General features: G+C 42.2%; 1 protein-coding gene across 9 annotated transcripts in view; it reads right to left on the reverse strand.

Annotated features, from left to right (window-relative positions):
• LOC140277078 (nipped-B-like protein B) overlaps positions 1-18,389 on the reverse strand; it is a 24,861-nt gene continuing 6,472 nt past the window's right edge. For 4 of the 9 annotated variants that reach the window (XM_072371969.1, XM_072371967.1, XM_072371973.1 and 1 more), the window contains 38 exons: positions 15,887-18,322; positions 15,065-15,193; positions 14,659-14,832; positions 12,747-12,815; positions 12,550-12,639; positions 12,354-12,460; positions 12,188-12,274; positions 11,834-12,065; positions 10,851-11,002; positions 10,664-10,744; positions 10,418-10,518; positions 10,173-10,302; positions 10,000-10,082; positions 9,673-9,805; positions 9,439-9,582; positions 9,255-9,341; positions 8,850-9,046; positions 8,660-8,762; positions 8,475-8,573; positions 8,050-8,196; positions 7,516-7,650; positions 7,321-7,419; positions 7,171-7,224; positions 6,953-7,061; positions 6,700-6,836; positions 6,338-6,478; positions 6,143-6,236; positions 5,650-5,804; positions 5,466-5,556; positions 5,183-5,356; positions 4,879-5,069; positions 4,661-4,768; positions 3,711-3,911; positions 3,445-3,591; positions 2,599-2,939; positions 2,342-2,516; positions 1,998-2,189; positions 1-1,001 (listed from right to left, as the gene is read on the reverse strand). In XM_072371969.1, the coding sequence (XP_072228070.1) occupies positions 642-1,001; positions 1,998-2,189; positions 2,342-2,516; positions 2,599-2,939; positions 3,445-3,591; positions 3,711-3,911; positions 4,661-4,768; positions 4,879-5,069; positions 5,183-5,356; positions 5,466-5,556; positions 5,650-5,804; positions 6,143-6,236; positions 6,338-6,478; positions 6,700-6,836; positions 6,953-7,061; positions 7,171-7,224; positions 7,321-7,419; positions 7,516-7,650; positions 8,050-8,196; positions 8,475-8,573; positions 8,660-8,762; positions 8,850-9,046; positions 9,255-9,341; positions 9,439-9,582; positions 9,673-9,805; positions 10,000-10,082; positions 10,173-10,302; positions 10,418-10,518; positions 10,664-10,744; positions 10,851-11,002; positions 11,834-12,065; positions 12,188-12,274; positions 12,354-12,460; positions 12,550-12,639; positions 12,747-12,815; positions 14,659-14,832; positions 15,065-15,193; positions 15,887-18,322 (7,685 nt within the window). In that variant the 3' untranslated portion in view covers positions 1-641. The other 5 variants (XM_072371971.1, XM_072371974.1, XM_072371970.1 and 2 more) reach the window with 5 other exon arrangements.

Here is an 18,389-nt window from a genome sequence, read left to right on the forward strand (position 1 = left end):
TAACAAAGACATAAGAAAAATTTATTGCAATACTTATTCCACCAGAAGAGCTGGGATAACTTTACTGTTGCCCTGTGCTGTGTAACATCAAAATCTATATAAAAAAACAATATAGGCACAGATACCGCACTGCTTTCAACATAAATAAATGATATCAAAGATAAGTCTATTGCACAGTGGGGGTATACAGCAAAACGTTTGAAACTAGAAGTTAGAAGTTGTTGGGAGCTCAAATGAAGTGAATAAATCCATCTGGTGCTAGTTATAATTCCAAAAACAACTTTATTAAGAACATCATCAATACACTATTTTCCAACATTCACTTCATTTTTTACAGAATTATGTGCAGATATAAACAGGTTTTTAGTTAAATTATGATACAGTAAAAATCAAACAACCGAGATGCTGCACAACAGCGAAGGAACTCCCACACAATGTTTTCCTAAACATTTCCTCCTCTGTTTTCCTTCTGTTTAACTTACACACGTCTGTATTTAAAAAGGTAAGTTTTCACAATACTTTTCCTCCGGCAGGGCCTTAAATCTAAAGATGTTTACTTTCTCTCCGTATTTAACATAGTAGATCCAAAGATTTGGGCTGTGTGTGGGGGGGGGGCTGTCTGTGAAGAGTCATTTCAGTTGTTAACTCTTGGTTCCCTCCTTGGCAGCGTACAGCGCCCGTAACGTCTGTGCAACTTTGTTTGTGAGCTTATGTCCGCTTGTCAAGGAAATTTTCTTGTAAATAATGTCCGACTCCTTGATGTTGCCCACCCAAGGCACCTTTTTGCGACCGTCCCGTTTCTTTGCCACAACCCATGGTCCAGAGTAAGTTCCTGTCATCCAGTGTATACTGTAGCCACTCCTGGTCTTCTGGACGACCCTGGCAATCTGCGGCCTGTCTTTGTATTTGGGACAGCAGATGGCAATGACGTCCATTGCTTCCACTGTCTCATTCATGTGACCTGAATCCTCTGCAGAATCGTCACCTTTTCTTGGTTTGCGCTGTGGACAGAAGTGGCCGCGTTAGTTCCCTTTTATACAGCTAGTAAAATGATGTTTGGATAATACAGTCATGTCCAGTGACATATGGACACTGACACAGTTTGTGTTGTTTCAGCTTCATGCTAAACAAACTTCAAGTGAGCTTTAACTACACACCAGCTAATCTAATCTAATCTAAAGCCCACGTTCGGTTCAAGACTGTAGATGGAATATAGTTTTGGATAACGGCTATTATGTCTTAATATTGTCGCACCTAAATAAATGATGATGATGATAAATGATGTTCTATGGATAGAAAATGCTGACAAAGCTGATGATAGAAGGAAAACACACAAAGCGAAACATCACAACCCTAAAAACACTCGTGATGTCACGACACGGAACACATACACTACATGCAAGCACAATGAGACGAAACTCCAAATGCTGTGCTATTAATTCAGTGTAGATGTGTTTCTGTGTGTTCACACAGTGAAAGTCTCTCAGTCTGTTTGAGTATGGATATATGCAGTAACACATGCAGTAGCTCTGAGCATATTGTGCCTTTGTTTGAGCTTTTTTTCTGTGAAAACAATGAGTTTTGAGAGATTTGCTTCTACACTGGTTTGGAAGCTGTTCTGCCGCCTTTTTACATCTGTTGTACATCATGTGCGTAATCATGCCGAAGCAAAAGTTGTTTGCATGTAGAAACAGCTAACTGAGCATTCTACAAGCCCAAGTAATGACTGGAATAGGACGCCAGATACAGATGAGCTGAGGAGGATATGTTGACGATGCAGGGCAGGAGCAAAAGAGACAGGATGAGGGAGTTTAAACCAATTTTTCCCTTGATCATCATGGGAAGAGTGAGATCTTTGGCAGATAAAACAGACAACCTTGGAGCCCTGAAAAGAATGCACCACGATTATCAGGAAGGCAATAATAAGCCATCAGAGAGTGTTGGATTGTCTGATAAACAAAAGATACTTTGAATTTCAGGAGTTCTGAAATCCCTACCGCGGGAGGATCTTCATCCTCACTGTCCTCATCATCTGTCTCCACTGGAGCAGTGTGATTACTGTGGTTGTGGTTCCGGGGTTTTGAGCCCTTCAACAGTGAGGTGATGGCTTTGTTTCTGGCATTGGCATTAGCTTCGCCTCCGTCCTCATCTTCCTCATCCCGATCCAAGTGCTCCATCAGTACCTTGAACTAAAGCAAAAGGTGGTGAAACTGTAGTTAAATGCGTTGAGTTTAAACTGGAACGGAACACGAGCATGTATCCCAGCACAGAAACAGTCACATCTTTTGCCTCCGTAATATTTTAGGAGCTCAGATAAAACAAGAATAAAATGTGTGCTTACATCCAGATATTGTTTGACAATATTTCTTTTGATCTCGTAGCTGAGCTCTCGGTTTGCGAGGTTGCTCTTCAGGTAATCCAGTGTCAGACCAGGGTTGAAGTGCACCTTAGATTTCCTGTTCACTGCCTTGTCGTATACTTTGGCAGACTCTGTCGGCGAATACTTCTGGATTTTACTGTAACACAAACAAACTGCTCACACAAATGCTTAGCGAGCCGATAAAAGCTCGGCCCCAAGCCGTTTCTGACGTTTCCTACCTGTCTGAGAAGCCGTAAAGATTTTTCAGGTGCTGTTTGACCACCAGCAGCAGCAGAATACCCTGTGAAGCGCTGGCAAACTCCAGCAGAGGGGCGGTGTTTTCAGGCAGACGCTCCATCACCGCACTCTCGTCCTCCATGTCTGAGTCCGAGTCAGAGGCTGCAGTTTTCTTTCGCCTGTGGACCACATCCTCCTCCTCCTCGTCGCTGCTGCTGGACGTGCTGCTGCTGCTGTGCTCGTCGTCATCATCAGAGCTGCTTTTCCTCCTCCGAGAATGCTGCTTCTTCCTCTTTTTTGTCTTCACCTTCTTTTCCTGCCTCACGGGCTCCTTCCGTAAACACTGCAAAGACAAAAAAAATCCCTCGTTTATTCAATTTCCAGTTAACTGAAGGGTAAAGACCAGCAAGAGATCGAGTCTGTGTGCATTACATAAGCACAGGGTCAGCTTTTCATCTTCTCATCAATACAACAACCACAAGAATTTGGGAACTAAGGAGATCATTTGTTTTGAAAAATAAGTATTCTTCCCCTGTTGCTACATAGGATTTTAGGTGCTAAACAGTGTGGGGCATTCTGTATCATTACTTATTTGTCTTTTATTCTTTCTAAGACTAGGTAAACAGGCCAGTTTATGACACAGACTCTTATCACAAAGCCATGCTATTGTAATACAAACAAAGTGTGCTTTGTTGCCACTTTGCTGACACAAAAAAGCCCTTCTCTGAAAAAGGCTTAATTTGGATGCTGGTGTATGTATACATATATGTTTTTCATTGCGTGGCAGATTTAACGTTGATTATTTAAGCCTTATCCTACCATCTTAGGTGACAAACAAAAGCTCTTACCTCCTTAAAGGTCTGGAGAAGGTTGCTACCAGAGACAGACAGAGTAATGTCTATATGGTGCATGATGAAAAGAGGCTCCTCCTGGGTCTGGTAAGGGAAGCAGGCCAAGTTGTCGGCTATGAACAGCAGCATGCCCACCTCTGTTTTCTATAGGAGAACAAAAAAATGAAACCGTTCAAGACCAAACTTTACCATCTTCTTTACACATACACCTAAATATTCTATAAATGTACAATTGCCCATCTAAAAAAGAGAAGTGAACTTACAGAACAGTCATCAAACAGGTTGAGCAGGGAGATGAGGAAAGCCCGCCTATGTTGTCGGTTCCCACGGACCAACGTGTACAGATGAGAGCAGAGGGCTGAGTCTGAGTCATCGTGACGGAAACCTCGGATCACCGCAGCTTTAGATCCGTTTATGGCCTGCTGCACCTGATAGGACATCTTCAACCCTGCAACAGCCTTCATCTGTGAACACACAGAGAGAGTTTCATTACTCATCAAGTATGCAGATTATATTATGTTTGAACTAAAATGCAATTCTTTAAAGCCTGTGCTTACTTTTAGTGAGACAACAAAGTCTCTGATTAAAAGCAATTTACAGCACATTACTACAGTCACAAAGTATATATTCTACATGTATTTATGAAAAGATAAGAGATACATACATTTAGCTGGAAGTGTATGTATCACCCGCTAGAACAAAGTTAAAAGCGGAGTGTAACAGTAAGTTAACCCTCCCTACAGATTTACAAAAGAGACGACGCTACCAGAAAATGTTAGTTTCACATTATTTTGATAGGACACTAAATTTATATGGAAAAATACAATCTTTTTCATTCCTCAGTCCTTAAAACAACTGCTCTGGTACTATTCAATCTGAGACAGTATTGTTAAGTTAAGGGAGAACGGTACAAAGCAAACTAATGTGGAAACTAACAAGCTAAATTCAGTTGAAGCACATATAAACACTACCTGTTGCTTCCTGTAGACTCTGAAATGAACGGCCTGTATGGTGAAATTATGACTTTACAGACTGTGTATCTGTTCCCTTCACTGCTGAAAGCAGCAAAACAATCTTCTAATTACTATTTATGATCACAGAGGCTTCCATTGCTCAGTAAATGCTACATACTTCACACGGCCAAAGATATATCAAACCATCATATTTTATACTTTCACACCCTTTCATCGGCCATTAAAGAGCAGCTACTCACATGGATGAAACCTGAGTATTTCTTGTCAATCTCCACTAGTTGTTGGTCTGCCTTATTCTTCATGGTTGGCTCTGGATCGGTTCCCATGGCAATCAAATAGGGAACACACTAAACACAAAGGAGCAGAGAAAATAAAGATCTTATTCCGACCTTGTCCATAAAACAGACACCGTTCAAGTCTTGGGTGATCCTCATCCTAAGTAAGACCGTGAACGCACCTGTACGGGATGGATGAGGCCCTGGCTGAGAGTCAGTGTGATGACATTCAGGGAAAAGTGCCGAACAGTGGACTGTGAGTGGAAGAAGGACTCCAGCACCTGCTTCAGGTAAATCTGCATTATGGAGCTGCTCATGCCTGATGAGACGTCCCCCATTTCCTTCAAATCCTCCTGCTTGGCTTTATCCTTCCCTGAATGGACAAAAACATCAGCCCAATCAGTCTGCGGTTGTTCCACTGTGCACGGCTCACATGCTCAATGAACATTAACACAGCCGCGCTCCGTATTTTTTTGTTAAACTCACATTCACGGTCAGCTTCCTGCATTCGAGAGTCCTCCTCCTGCAGGTAGGTCTGCAGGTTTTTAAGCACCTGGATCCTCAAACTGACCACACTGCTCTCATCTGACAGGATGTTGTTATACAGAACCTTCACATCTTGCATAAACATGAGCTCTGGGTGCATGATGAACTGGAAACCTTGACGGAATAGAAAGTATCAAATACAGGTGTCATTACTGAGAGAACTGAAGTCAAACAAATGAACAACATATTACAGTATTACGTTCTATCTGAGCCTACAATGTACCTAAACCTATGATGGCCTTGATTTGGACCTCCTCATCCTCATGAGTGGTGAAATACAGAAGAAGATCCAACACTTTGTCCTTGATGACAATCTGAGACACACACAAGTGGAGACAGCGAGATCGATCAAAATGTCTTCCACAATGGTTCTAAAAACAACCCCGAAGCAAAGGACTGGTGTTTACCTTGTTAGCACCTTTGAACTCTTCTTGGTCAAAATCAAAGTGTCGACAAAGAGCCCCCACAGTAAACAAGGAGCGCAGCAGAGTAGGCTTGTTTGCAGCCAGAGTGGAGCTGCCAGGGTCCTCCTGGTGCTGTGTCTTGAGTTTAGCCAGAGCCCCTGTGAAATAAATCACACATCAAGTGAAAACCAAATTATGGCAATTCCCTCTTTAGGTCATAAATCTGGTTTCAGTTTTTTTTTTTTTTTTTTTTTTTTAAATCAATGAGCTGTAAATCTAACATTTTATTTTAAATCGAATAGTTAAAAATGACCCCATGTATATATATATATATATATATATATACACATGCTTTTTACCAATATATCACATTCTTTCGTGAGCTTTGGCTTTCAAGGTATACGAGAATGACCTTGTAACACCATTTCTGCTGATGAGGAGCTCAAATCTGAGCTGTTACCTTTCTTCAATTATGATGCATTTACATAATACTTACCATAGTACCGATTGAAACAAGCCCAAACAAACTTGTAGTTGTGTGTGACTTTGTTAACAACTGCACCAAGACAGCTCACACAGTGCTGCACAACCTGAGAAACAAATAGGACAGAGGAGATGTTGTCAAACACTGTTCACACTTATGCTGCTTGTGATTTTTTTGTGAAACCTGTGAGCTGTAAATGACACTGACCGTCATGCCGTGTTTGATGATAAGCTTCATCAGGTCTTCCTCTATAGTGGTGAGGAAAGTCTCACTCGGGTTCTCCATCAGAGGCACAACAAGCTCCAGGATCTTCGCCACGTTGCAGATCACCACAAAGTCATTCTGAGTCTGAAATGACAGCATGGAGTCACATGATAGCTGAACTGCTCGAACCACTGCGCTCTGTTCAAGTTTAGTTTTGTGTCGAGCGCCTGCATTTTCATGCACCTGCCACCAGATGGCCCTATTGCATCACATAAAAGTTTGGGAACACATGTCTGGACTCCGGCAAAAACTATTCGTTTTAAATTCAAACATTCTCACACCGGGCAAAATGACACGATACTCACATTGCACTTGGTGGCCAAGTAGGGCTGCATAGTCATGGCGTGTTTGACCATTAACTGTGCTCGGATTTTAGTAAACAGGTAGAGAGTGGAGATGCATGCCACCAGACGACTTGAGTTTACCCCTTTGTCCTCACAGTCTGAGAAACAAACAGGAAAAAAAGCTGTTTACGCCTGCAAAGCGATGTGCACCACAACGGGATTTTGTCTGTAGAAATGCATCTTCATTTCTTTGACAAAGTACTTTACAATTTACCTGCAAGAGACTCCTCATATTTGACTATGTGTTCCACTAAATTGTCCACCAACTGAACGCAGGCCTTCTTGGCAGGCTTGTACGAAGCGTCCTTCTCTGACTTCAGCAGCTGCGTGATCACAATCATACATCGGTTCCATAAAGTGCCAAACAAAATATGCACACTTACAGCTGCTTGATGTGTAAAAAGAGTCCCCCCCCCCCCCCCCCCCACTCACATTTTGCAGGAGCTGCTCGAACCAGTCATAGCCTGAATCTTTACACGCCAGCACCTTGGATCAAATCAAAGCATGACGTGAGTCACATTGTGACAATGTGTTCAAAAACCACCGTATTTGTTACGGAAATTCTGTCTTAGACAAACTCACCACATCTGTGATGTTCAGAATCTTTCTGGTCATAGCTTCTTTATCATGACCGGGTGTTGGGGAAAACCAGAGTTTCTGGAATGTCTCATTCACCAGTTTCTGCAAAGGAAACGATGTTTAGGCATATAAACCCTACGTCAAAAATGAAAGAAAGGCACTTACAAAATACACATACACACAAAGACAAAGTCAAACCTTGATCCCTTCTTCATCGTTCACCCTTCGGATCATCCTGACACACATCTCAGTGATCTTGTGGAAGTCCGGCTGCTCCAGGCAAATGTCCCTCAGAATCTTAATGACTCTTTTTCTCACACTGATACCCGTGTCCTGTGTGTTGAGAAAATGATAGAAACTGAACATGAAGGACCTCTTTTGATCGCCTTTGCTCTAAATGCCAAAAACACAAACTATCCAGAGGAAATATGAAAACAACCACGGCAAACAACTAATCAAGGATAAAGTGATAAGAGCATTACATCATTTGCTATTTAGGTTGAAGAAGGATTGGAATCCAGATTGACTTTTTCCACTTTAACTGAACTTTCAGGTCCCACTTTGTTAAAGTCAGGAGAAAAATTCAACCTGAGACAACTGCATGATCCATGTTTCCTGGTAACTTTTTTTTATGAACCCCTGACAGGGCACGAGAGCTGCCAAATCTATCTAAACTCAACAGAAGTGTATCATGCACACATATGCAAAAGAATGAGTTAAGGAAGACATTACCAAAATCCTTTCAATGAGCATGTCATAGTACTGCTCAATGAGCTCAGGTCTGCTTAGCACAAAGCGGCCGAGGAGCTCCACAGCTGCCTCTCGTACACTGGTGGAGTTGTCCATGAGGCGGCAGTGAACCCCACGCTGCATGTCCAACTGAAAGACAAATATGAGGGGTCAGTCAAGCACAGATAGAAATGAAACTATGGCTGCTTTTTTTTTGGGATACACATACAGAACTACAGCCATCGATGCCGTGTTCAGGCACTGAATGAGGAGTTGTAGGTCCCCCACATCCTGAATGTGTTCAGAGCCCAAAAATAAACAAAAAGCATGAGACTGATGACTTGAAAAGATACCGCCAAACCTGTCGCCCGTGTATCCAAAGGGAAACGGTTGGAATACAGCATGAGATGCAATACAGAAGGATTTACCCGTGCCAGAATACTTGGATCCACAGCCACAACTTCAGAAAGACACTTCATGGCTTTAGTCCTGACTGCGATGGCGCTCTCACCCAGGACTCTCAGAATCTATATTGAAAAGATTAAGAAAAAAACAGTCACAGCCAAAGCAATATAATCTCTCACTCATCTTAATATCGAATGAATCCTCTTACCTGTGACAAATAAATATCAAAGCTCTGTGCAAATGGCCTCATAGAGGCCAGATATCTGACAATAAGACAGGAGTCCTCGTAGTCCACGGCGTCAGAGTTCATCCTGAAAGAAAAGCCATGAGGACGGCTTAATACCATGACGGGATACTAAGTTAAACTGCGCAGCAGTTTGGTGTGAAGCAGTGCTTACCTTGGATTGCTGACATTTGACGAAGTCTTGATGACCTTGCGGAGGAATTTCTTCTGTAACTCGGCCCTCTGCATGATCTCCTCAGTGGAGTCCACGTTTTTGGAGTCCTCGTCACATTCATTTTGAGACTTCATCGCCTTGTCTGCCTCGGTTATAGTGTCCCTCAACCACTGGGCGATGTAAAAATTCCTGGCAAACTGGAAGAAACAAATGCGCGTATATATGGTCGCAGGTTTTGAAACACCAAAAAGCACAACGATGAGAACGTTACCAAAGCAGAAACCCCTTTTTTGTAAACGCATGCAGCCAATCAAGACCTTTCCAACTTAAACATTAAGTAACAAAAGTATGCTCATACATGTTCCCATAAATATTACATTTAGGGTATGAAAATTAAACTCTCACCACTGAAGCTGGATCTGTATTAATGTTCCCATCGAGAAACTCCAGCAAAGCCTTCTGGAGCTGCTGTGTCTCGCTACTGCCTGGAGTCTGTAAAGAGACAAATATGCCCGCAGCATGTCAAAAGCAGTTCAACCCGTCTGCTTTTGTGCATGTGTTAAAACTATCCTGTGATTGCCTAGTCCACCTCTTTAAGGATGCGCTCAATAGCCCTTTGGTCCATCTTGTTAGAGACGGCATCTTTCCGGAGGCGAGAGGCGACGGTGCCGAGGTAGTCCAGAGATGCCACCCTGAGCGCCATTTCTGTCTGCTTATTACTAAACTGGTGCACCTGCACCACAAAACACAGAGAACGTCAAAATGAAAACAAACGGCTGACACCGCTGGATGGGCGATGAGTGATGCAAACGATGCTGCTCACCAGCAGTCGGCCCAGTAAGCTGAGCAGCAGTTCAGCTGCAGGCCACTCAGGCTTGTTGACCGCAGACAGCAGGTCATGAACGAAGTTCTCAAACAGAGGCCTGTAGTCTTCTTCTCCCTGTTTACTTCCACATCTGAAGCGGAAAGAACGCAATGCTTTTCTTTTTAGGAAAAACAGTTTAACTCATTTGGAAGCAGTTAAATGTGCTGCTTGTCCCGCAGCAGAAGCGGGTTTAAAGTGAGAAGGACACCAGAGTCACAACAAACAGATAAACAGAGAACAAGGCCAGAAATGCGTCTTATAGCCAGAGAACAAATAATCACTTACTTCTTGAGAAAAACTGAAAGAAAGTTCTGTGCTGTCCTCATGGCAGTTTCGTAAGAGTTTATAACGAGAGCATCTCTGTCAACCTAGGAAAATGTACCAAATCAGTAAGACAATTTCTGAATCAGAACTTTTTCCATGAAAAAATGAAAATCCAATCAGAACTCCGGGGTTACCTTCTTCTTATGTTCACCCTCGGCCTCTTTCTCAGATGTAAAGTGAACCACACACTGGATGAGCTGAAGAACGAGGGCCGACACCATCTGGATGTAAACGGCCTCTCCATCTGAATCACTGCTGTTTAGCCTGGGGTGTAAGGGGCATTAATGTCTTTAGCTTTAACTGGTAGCAAAGGGAACCTCCATAATCAACTAATCGTATTCATATCATTTGAGCAAATATGTTCACAAGTCATAGTAACCTGAAGTTCCTGAGGTTGCGTTTACTAGTAGGCAGTCTTGCCAAGGAGGTGAAAATCTCCTCAAGAATGAGCTGCCGGTGCTTCTCATAACGAGAGAATACCTAAGCAAGAGCAAAATGCGAAGCGTTAAATTAAAATCAACTGGTATGGATGTCATGCAGGGGGCTCAAAGAAAAAAAAAACAGTCAGAATGAATTCCAAAGCAATTAAAGCAACGTTAAAAAAAGCAGGCCAGGGGTAACTTACTGCTGTCACTAGTGTGATGGCACATAACTGCAGTTCACTGATATTCTCCACATAAAAGGGTGTAATTCCAAGGTTGGACACCTGGGATGTGGGGGGGGGCACAAAAGCATTCAGATTATGAGAAGCTCAACAGTTGGAGGTGATTTAAGGCCAAGAGTTCGCTGATTCTAAAGATTCAAACTCGCACCTGGAGAATCGTGGTGTCAGTTAGCAGCTGGATTTCAAGCAGCTCGGAGATGTTGCTGATAATGTCGCACACTTTGTTGTAGAGACCGACTACCACCTTCTGTTTGTGGGTGGAAGACTTTGCTCTCTTGGACTTTGATGTATGCGTGCCACCTGGATCAGGATGATAAATAGGAAGCAGGAGCTGATAGGCAACAAACAACACTTGAGACGACAGTAGCTTGTTTGAAAGTGACACAATGAGTAGAAATTTCTAAATTCCAACAATTAATCACTTAAGGAAGTGTGAGCACAAGAAAAATGTTCATATTATCATTCATTTTAAAATATTCATGCAAAGATGATTCAGAGTTGGGCTTTTTGTTGTTAAAACTGAGAAAATACAGCTACGAAACAGGCTGAGACTCCTTAAGGTACATGTCAACATCATACAATCCGATGTGCCCGAGTAGTTGCCTGTTTAGAACGCCCTAAAACAAAGGCTCTGTAGCTGCCTTGTTCTTTTCTTGTAAGAATCAGTGCTGAAAAATCTCGAAGAGTCCTTTTAGAACTGAAGGCTCGGTAGGTTACTTTTGTGTTGGAGAGCAACTCCACGACATCGATGAGAGAATTGCTACTGCCAGCTAATTGCCTATTTACTGTGGCTAACTTTACCATCAGCTTTAACCTAATGCCCCCCCCCCCAGGCCAAAACTAGAACTAAAAGCTGAGAAGCCGTCAGACATGGCGGAAACTTTAAGATCTTAAACTAATAGAAGACTGAATTTGGGCTATGGTGTTTATATATGTCGTCTTCTGCGTTTGGAAAACTGTGGAACTGTTTCATCAATGTGACAAATGAATGGTCATAATGCAAGTCATTTTCAAGTCTCATAAAGCGGGTAAGAGGAGGTGCAAAAGCATTGTAAAGTATGTGAGCAAATCTAAGTGCACTTAAATGCACTAAAAGAGCTAAGAAAATACCAGAATAACACCGTGGCTGACCTCCATGACGATCCACTCTGTAGGCAGGGTCATACTGGGAGTACAAAGTGTTTTGCAGATGGAACTTGGTGAACTGCAACACCCTCTCAATCACATCCTCTATATAAACTGCCTTCGGCATGTGTGGAGATGTCATTATGTTGAGTGCAGTCAAACAGGCGTCGGCAGACTTAGTCACCCGCTCCATGATGAGGTCACGCCACAAACGCTCCTCATCCATAGTATCGTTTTCCTACAAATGAATTCCAAAACAAACAAATCAATAAAACAGACCGTTTTTGACCGTTTTCACTTCCACAGAACAATATCATATATATCATACATACGATATCTAATATCAGGCTGATAACTTACGTGACTCATCAAGGTAGAAAGTTTGACGCTGTCCTGAATGTTCCTCTCCAGGATATTCAAAATTTTCACCAGTTTATTTGATGAAAACTGTGGACCAAAAAGACGAACGGTTATCTTAAGAAATCTGCGGCTGTGAACCACTTCACATAAACCAGACTCTTCCAACCTTGTAAAAGATCCCCATAGCCTTCAGCTTGGTGGAGTCGCTGCTGAGCTCACTCAACTGCAGCTTTCCAAGTAAGAGCTCCTGAGGTATTTCATCGTCATCGTCGTCTGTTTGAGGGAGAAGATGACATTTCTCGAGTCAACACTCCCAACAAATGCTTTTCACGTGGAATCGTGAAGCGGCACCTGGTGTTTACCTGCGGCGGTGACATCCACGTCCTCGAGGCTCTCAAGCATGCTGTCCACAGCCGAAGCAAATCTCTTAAATGTGGAGGAGTCTGTCTTTTCTATGAAATGAATAGAAAACACCTTCATTCGTACAACAACAAGAAAAAAATGTGTTGCTTTCAAAAGGTTAAGTTGAAAGCGACGTGCGTAAAAGTCAAACCATTACCTTCAACTGTCATGGAATCGTACGCCATCCTGTTTTTCTGTTTCTCTTTCTTCTTCATTTTCCTGCCAGCTGAACAAAACAAGACCTCGACAACGTTAGCCAAGCACAACAGCATCCAAACCTGAAGCTGTCAACACTAAATGTAGCAATCAACCCACTCCTAAGTGACATGAATTACAGTATATCACAGTATATCATATTACAGTAATCTGAACGACAGCTGTTAAGAAACAGGTTGCAATTTTTGTGCTTTTTAGCCCTTTTCAGACATAAGACGTCTAATATTAATGGCTTTATCCATCCTCTAAAATAGCATCATTCAGTCATTCAGATGTCGGCCACTCGAATGCTCCTGAGCACTTTATACAGACGTACCAGTGAAAGCAATCCAGCGAGTCATCGTATGAGCAAGATCGACAGAAAATCAGATGGGGAATAATACAAAATAATACAATTTACTGAGTCAAGCCATCACAGTTTAGCCATCACACTGCCGCAGCGATTCATTTTATCATGTCAAGCGCACTTTGATTATGTAAAACATAGCAGTGAAGGATGAGAGCAGCTAAAAATGGCTCTTTCATGTCTTTGAGCTTCTTGAACAATCACTGATATGAAGAAATCTGAGAGGATTCCTAATCTGGATGCATACGTCTGCTGTTTTTCACTTGGCATATCTTTCATTTTACTCGAAAACATATTCCCTGTAATTTTGGAGCTTTTCGCTCGATATGTGAGAGGAGAAGTAGAGTTTTCCCACAGTCATTTCACTCCCAAAAGTGATGCGAAAATAAAAAAAGTTCAGGATCTGCACCACATACTTTCTCGCAAAAGTAAGGAAGAGAATAGATTGGAATAGATGACTTGTTTATTTGATAAAGCGAATCGGATCCCATACCAAATTAAGACCCACTGCTCCTGTGCATGTATTCGTTATTGTGCCTGAGATGTTCAGACCTGTTAGGAGCTGTTAAGAGTGATATTCAAATAAGATTCCCATCAAAGCTTGTTTCACAAAAGCAACAAGGTCCCGTGCAGACATGACACGGACGTGCAAAGCTGCCTTCAGATGGATCGAGTAGAAGATGAATATGACTTTGAGGGAGTTTATGCCCAAAATGGCCTCAATATACATTTGTATTTCTTCTGTTTTGTGTATTTTTTTCATTTCAAAGGAGCGACTTGAAAGCTGTAGTATTTACAAGGTAATACTTTGTGGAAAGGTGTTTGAAGAGTTGCTGATCGATTTCATGTATCATATAAGAACAAAATGCAGACATTTTTAACATGTAATATTACACCACATATGGGCTTCCACTCTTCTACAGCATTCTATGCAATTAGGTGGTTGCGAGTTCTGCTTGAGTTGGGTTTTTTTGGGTCTTCATCACTGTGATTGTTGTACATATTCTAAAAAACTCCAGCCTCAGAACTCACAGCTGTTCAAATCTAATCTAATCCAGTCTAATCTATCTGTGCATTCTGTGTACAAGACAAGACTTCACCAATATATCCAAACACAACTGTGTGTGGAACTCAGTTTAACGTACAAAAAGACCATAAATCAATTTCTCTCAAATGTTTGTTATTCCTCCTTGCTTTTGACCTTTTCTTAACTCCTTGTTATTTCTCAGGTTCACAATAATTAAACTGTTGTCTGTCGTGTCTATTCGCTTTTACATAAGCATCGGTACTTTCGTGGATCCATATTTCTTCTCGTTCAACTCGTTCCAGCCCGACCATCCACCGTAAGGCTCTACCACTGTAAAATCAGTGCTTTTTCAAGGTGCGCAAAACTCTGACACTAAAGATGATCGCAGTAAATGCACAGTATTTTCTCTAAAATCCAGTTGTTGATATATTTTACAACGAAAATGTAATTTTTCAGTAAGCCCATGCAGAAGACTCTCACCGTCACTTAGGCTTGGGGGCGGAGAGTCTTCGTCTGATTCGTCTTCTCGATAACGGCCACCTGAACCCCGCCGAGAGTTATGGAAAGCACCGCTTCGCCGATGATCCTTGGAACCTCTCTTCTCTTCATGTTTCCATGTCTTGTCGTGGGCTCTCTTGTGCTTTTTCCTTGCAGCTGCAACAAAGGGGGGAGGGGGGGGGGTTGTCAAGGTAAACCCGAATGAGCCTTGATTTAGGTATATGATGCTGAAACTGAGTATAAGTCGTACCACAACTTTTAAAAATTCGGATGTATTTACCGTTAAGCTACGCCTCAGCCACTGCTTTACAAACATTGATTGAAAGGGTTCTATGGCACTGTGGTGTGTACTTGTAAAGAATGTGGCTTCTTTAGGTTTAATACTCACACTCATTGTCGGAGCCAGAGCCATCACTATCATCCTCCCCCTGCTCATTATCTGAGTCCACCTCAACATATCTGGATTTCTTACTTATCAGACTGTGCTTTCGCTTATTTGTCCTCTCAAAAGACGACTCTGTAAGGACAAGAGGAGACGGAGCTTTCAGCACAAAATTAACTTTACTTTAATAGACAGTGTCACTTACAAATCCAGTGCCACTCTTGATGAATTAACAACTTTGACAGTTATAGCCCTCATTCACCAATATCTTCAGAGAAGTCTATGTCGGACATTTTTCTGCAGCCAAACAATTGTTCACATGTGCGTTAGTATGATGATGATGATGATGATGAATCCGGTGTCCTTGTTAATTACAGGAGTATGCTGGTTGTTTCTAATTAGCGCTGGTAAATGATCCACCATGCCCCATAAAGATAAGTACAAATACAGAGCTGTGCGCACTCAAAAATTGTGAAAGTGAGAGGAAATGTTAATATACCTATTCAGTATGATCAGTCACTGATTACTGAATGGAATGGACCATAAATAGAACCTAAATAAAGTAAACTTAATAAAATCTTTTTAAAAAGCGTGTTTGGTGAATGAGGCCTATTGACTCAATGAAATGCCATTAAATAAAAATAAGAACGGCATATATCCATCTCTCAATAAAAACAAAAGAGAATGTGTGCAAAATCCAAGGCAATATTAGATCAGCATACAGAAGAGCCAGTGAAAGGAAAAAAAACAACAACAACAACAAGAAAACAACTACACCCTGACTTACAGAGCGCCCACAAATTTAGGCCAATAAAAAGTAGCTCATACCTTTCGCTGATTTGTCAAAGGAGAACCAGTTCTTGGATTTGGAGCTGTGCGCATTCCTGCTTTCCTTTATAATCCTTTTTACATCCTCAATGCTGAGTCTCTGAAGTACAACGACAGGTTTAGCTCTCTTGTTTAAGCTCTCAATCAATGACACTCTCTTCAACCTTACTAGCGGTTCGCTCCAGCCCTGTAACAATTTGCTTTTAAGCTGGAGACCTTTATCTGTTCCGTCTCGTTTCAACTTAGGAATCACAAAGTTCTTAAGACTTCCCGATTTGCCACCCAGCAGGTATGAGGGGAACTCGCTAGGCTTTGTTTCAGGGGCCTGCCGTTTGTTTCCAGCAAAGCAGCTAATGCTGCCATCCCCACTTGTCCTGTGTTCCTTACTTTGTTGGTTTTGAAGGCTGCAGCCGCTGGTCCTCTGTCGACCAATCATGTCAGCTGATTTTCTGCTTCCATCATGCTTCATTTTAGGGCTGTCAGGTTTAGTGTGCTGGTCAGGTGAGTTTCTGCTACAATTTTCTCTGGACAATGTCTTGTGCTTCCTGGCTCTGTCTTTGTCTCTCACCAAGTCTTTTACTCTGTCCCTGTCTCTCTCCTTGTTCCTGCTGTCTTTGTTACTGTCTTTGACTCTGTTACTGTCTTTGTCTCTATCTTTGACTCTGTTACTGTCTTTGATAAAGTCTTTGTCTCTGTCCCTGTCTTTGTTAAGATCCTTGTCTCTGTCCCTGTCTTTGTTAAGATCCTTGTCCCTGTCTTTGTTAAGATCCTTGTCCCTGTCTTTGTTAAGGTCCTTGTCCCTGTCTTTGTTAAGATCCTTGTCCCTGTCTTTGTTAAGATCCTTGTCCCTGTCTTTGTTAAGATCCTTGTCCCTGTCTTTGTTAAGATCCTTGTCCCTGTCTTTGTTAAGATTCTTGTCCCTGTCTTTGTTAGGGTCCTTGTCCCTGTCTTTGTTAAGATTCTTGTCTCTGTCTTTGTCTTTGTTAAGGTCCTTGTCCCTGTCTTTGTTAAGATCTTTGTCTCTGTCTTTGTCTTTGTTAAGATTCTTGTCTCTGTCTTTGTCTTTGTTAAGGTCCTTAGCCCTGACTTTGTTAAGATCCTTGTCTCTGTCTTTGTTAAGATTCTTGTCTCTGTCCCTGTCTTTGTTAAGATTCTTGTTTCTGTCTTTGTCCTTGTTAAGATTCTTGTCCCTGTCCCTGTCTCTGTTAAGATCTTTGTCTCTGTTACTGTCTTTGTCTTTGTTAAGGTCCTTATCTCGGTCTTTGTCTTTGTTAAGGTCCTTGTCCCTGTCTTTGTTAAGGTCCTTCTCCCTGTCTTTGTTAAGATCTTTGTCCATGTCCCTGTCTTTGTTAAGATCCTTGTCTCTGTCTTTGTCTTTGTTAAGATCCTTGTCCCTGTCTTTGTTAAGGTCCTTCTCCCTGTCTTTGTTAAGATCTTTGTCTCTGTCTTCGTTAAGATCTTTGTCTCTGTCTTTGTCTTTGTTAAGATCTTTGTCAAGATCTTTGTCTCTGTCTTTGTCTTCGTTAAGATCTTTGTCTCTGTCCCTGTCTTTGTTAGGATCTTTGTCTCTGTCCCTGTCTTTGTTAGGATCTTTGTCTCTGTCCCTGTCTTTGTTAGGATCTTTGTCTCTGTCCCTGTCTTTGACTCTGTTACCGTCTTTGTCTCTGTCCCTGCCTTTCCCTCTGTTACTGCCTTTGACTCTGTTACTGTCTTTGCTTCTGTTAGTGTCTTTGTCTCTCTCCCTGCCTTTGTCTCGATCTCTGAGTTTGTCTCCATCTCCATCTCCTTCGTTGTCCCTCTGCCTGTCTTTGTCTTTACTCTTTTCTTTGTTCCTGCCTTTGCTTTCTTCATGTATGGAGTTGTGCTCCACCTTGCTCATGGCTTTTGGAGTTTCAGATCTGCTGATATTGGATCTGTGGCTGTTGTTGTTCTTTTCCTCTTTGTGGTGCAAGTCTGAATGCCTGTCCTGTTTCTGCCGCGTTATGTCTGTCCGTCTGTCGTCTGCGTGTCCCTTATCGCTGTCAAGTCTGCTGTCATGTTTCTGTTTTGATTCACACCGGCTTTCCCGCTTCTGTTTATGCATTGCTGGTGGTCCATCTGAGCCAGACCTCTGGGGGGTGTCAGGTAGGTGTTTGATGATCCCATCTTGGTTTTCAACAACTTTATTGACCTTTCCATCAGCATTTCTCTTGAGGTGACGTATGTGATCCTCACACAATACCTGTGGTTCCAAAACAACAACAGGCTGTCCAATAACTCTGCCAGCTTGTTGTAGATCAATACTGACCATCAAGGCAGGCCGACTGGCACCGTTACTTGCAACACTTGACTTCTTAGGTGTCATCTTGTTGATGCTGTGTACAGCAGGCCCCTCACTTGCCTCAACTCCGGGTTCCTGAGGATATGTGTCCTGTTTCCTTTTTTTTAGCGGCTTGTCTGCAATAAAGAACACTACAACTTAGCCTCCTACAAACAACTTCAGGGCATGAACAAAAAAAAATGG

Source organism: Leuresthes tenuis, unplaced genomic scaffold (assembly GCF_036924035.1).
Source record: "Leuresthes tenuis unplaced genomic scaffold, fLeuTen1.0.hap1 SCAF_19, whole genome shotgun sequence".
Taxonomy (NCBI): Eukaryota; Metazoa; Chordata; class Actinopteri; order Atheriniformes; family Atherinopsidae; genus Leuresthes; species Leuresthes tenuis.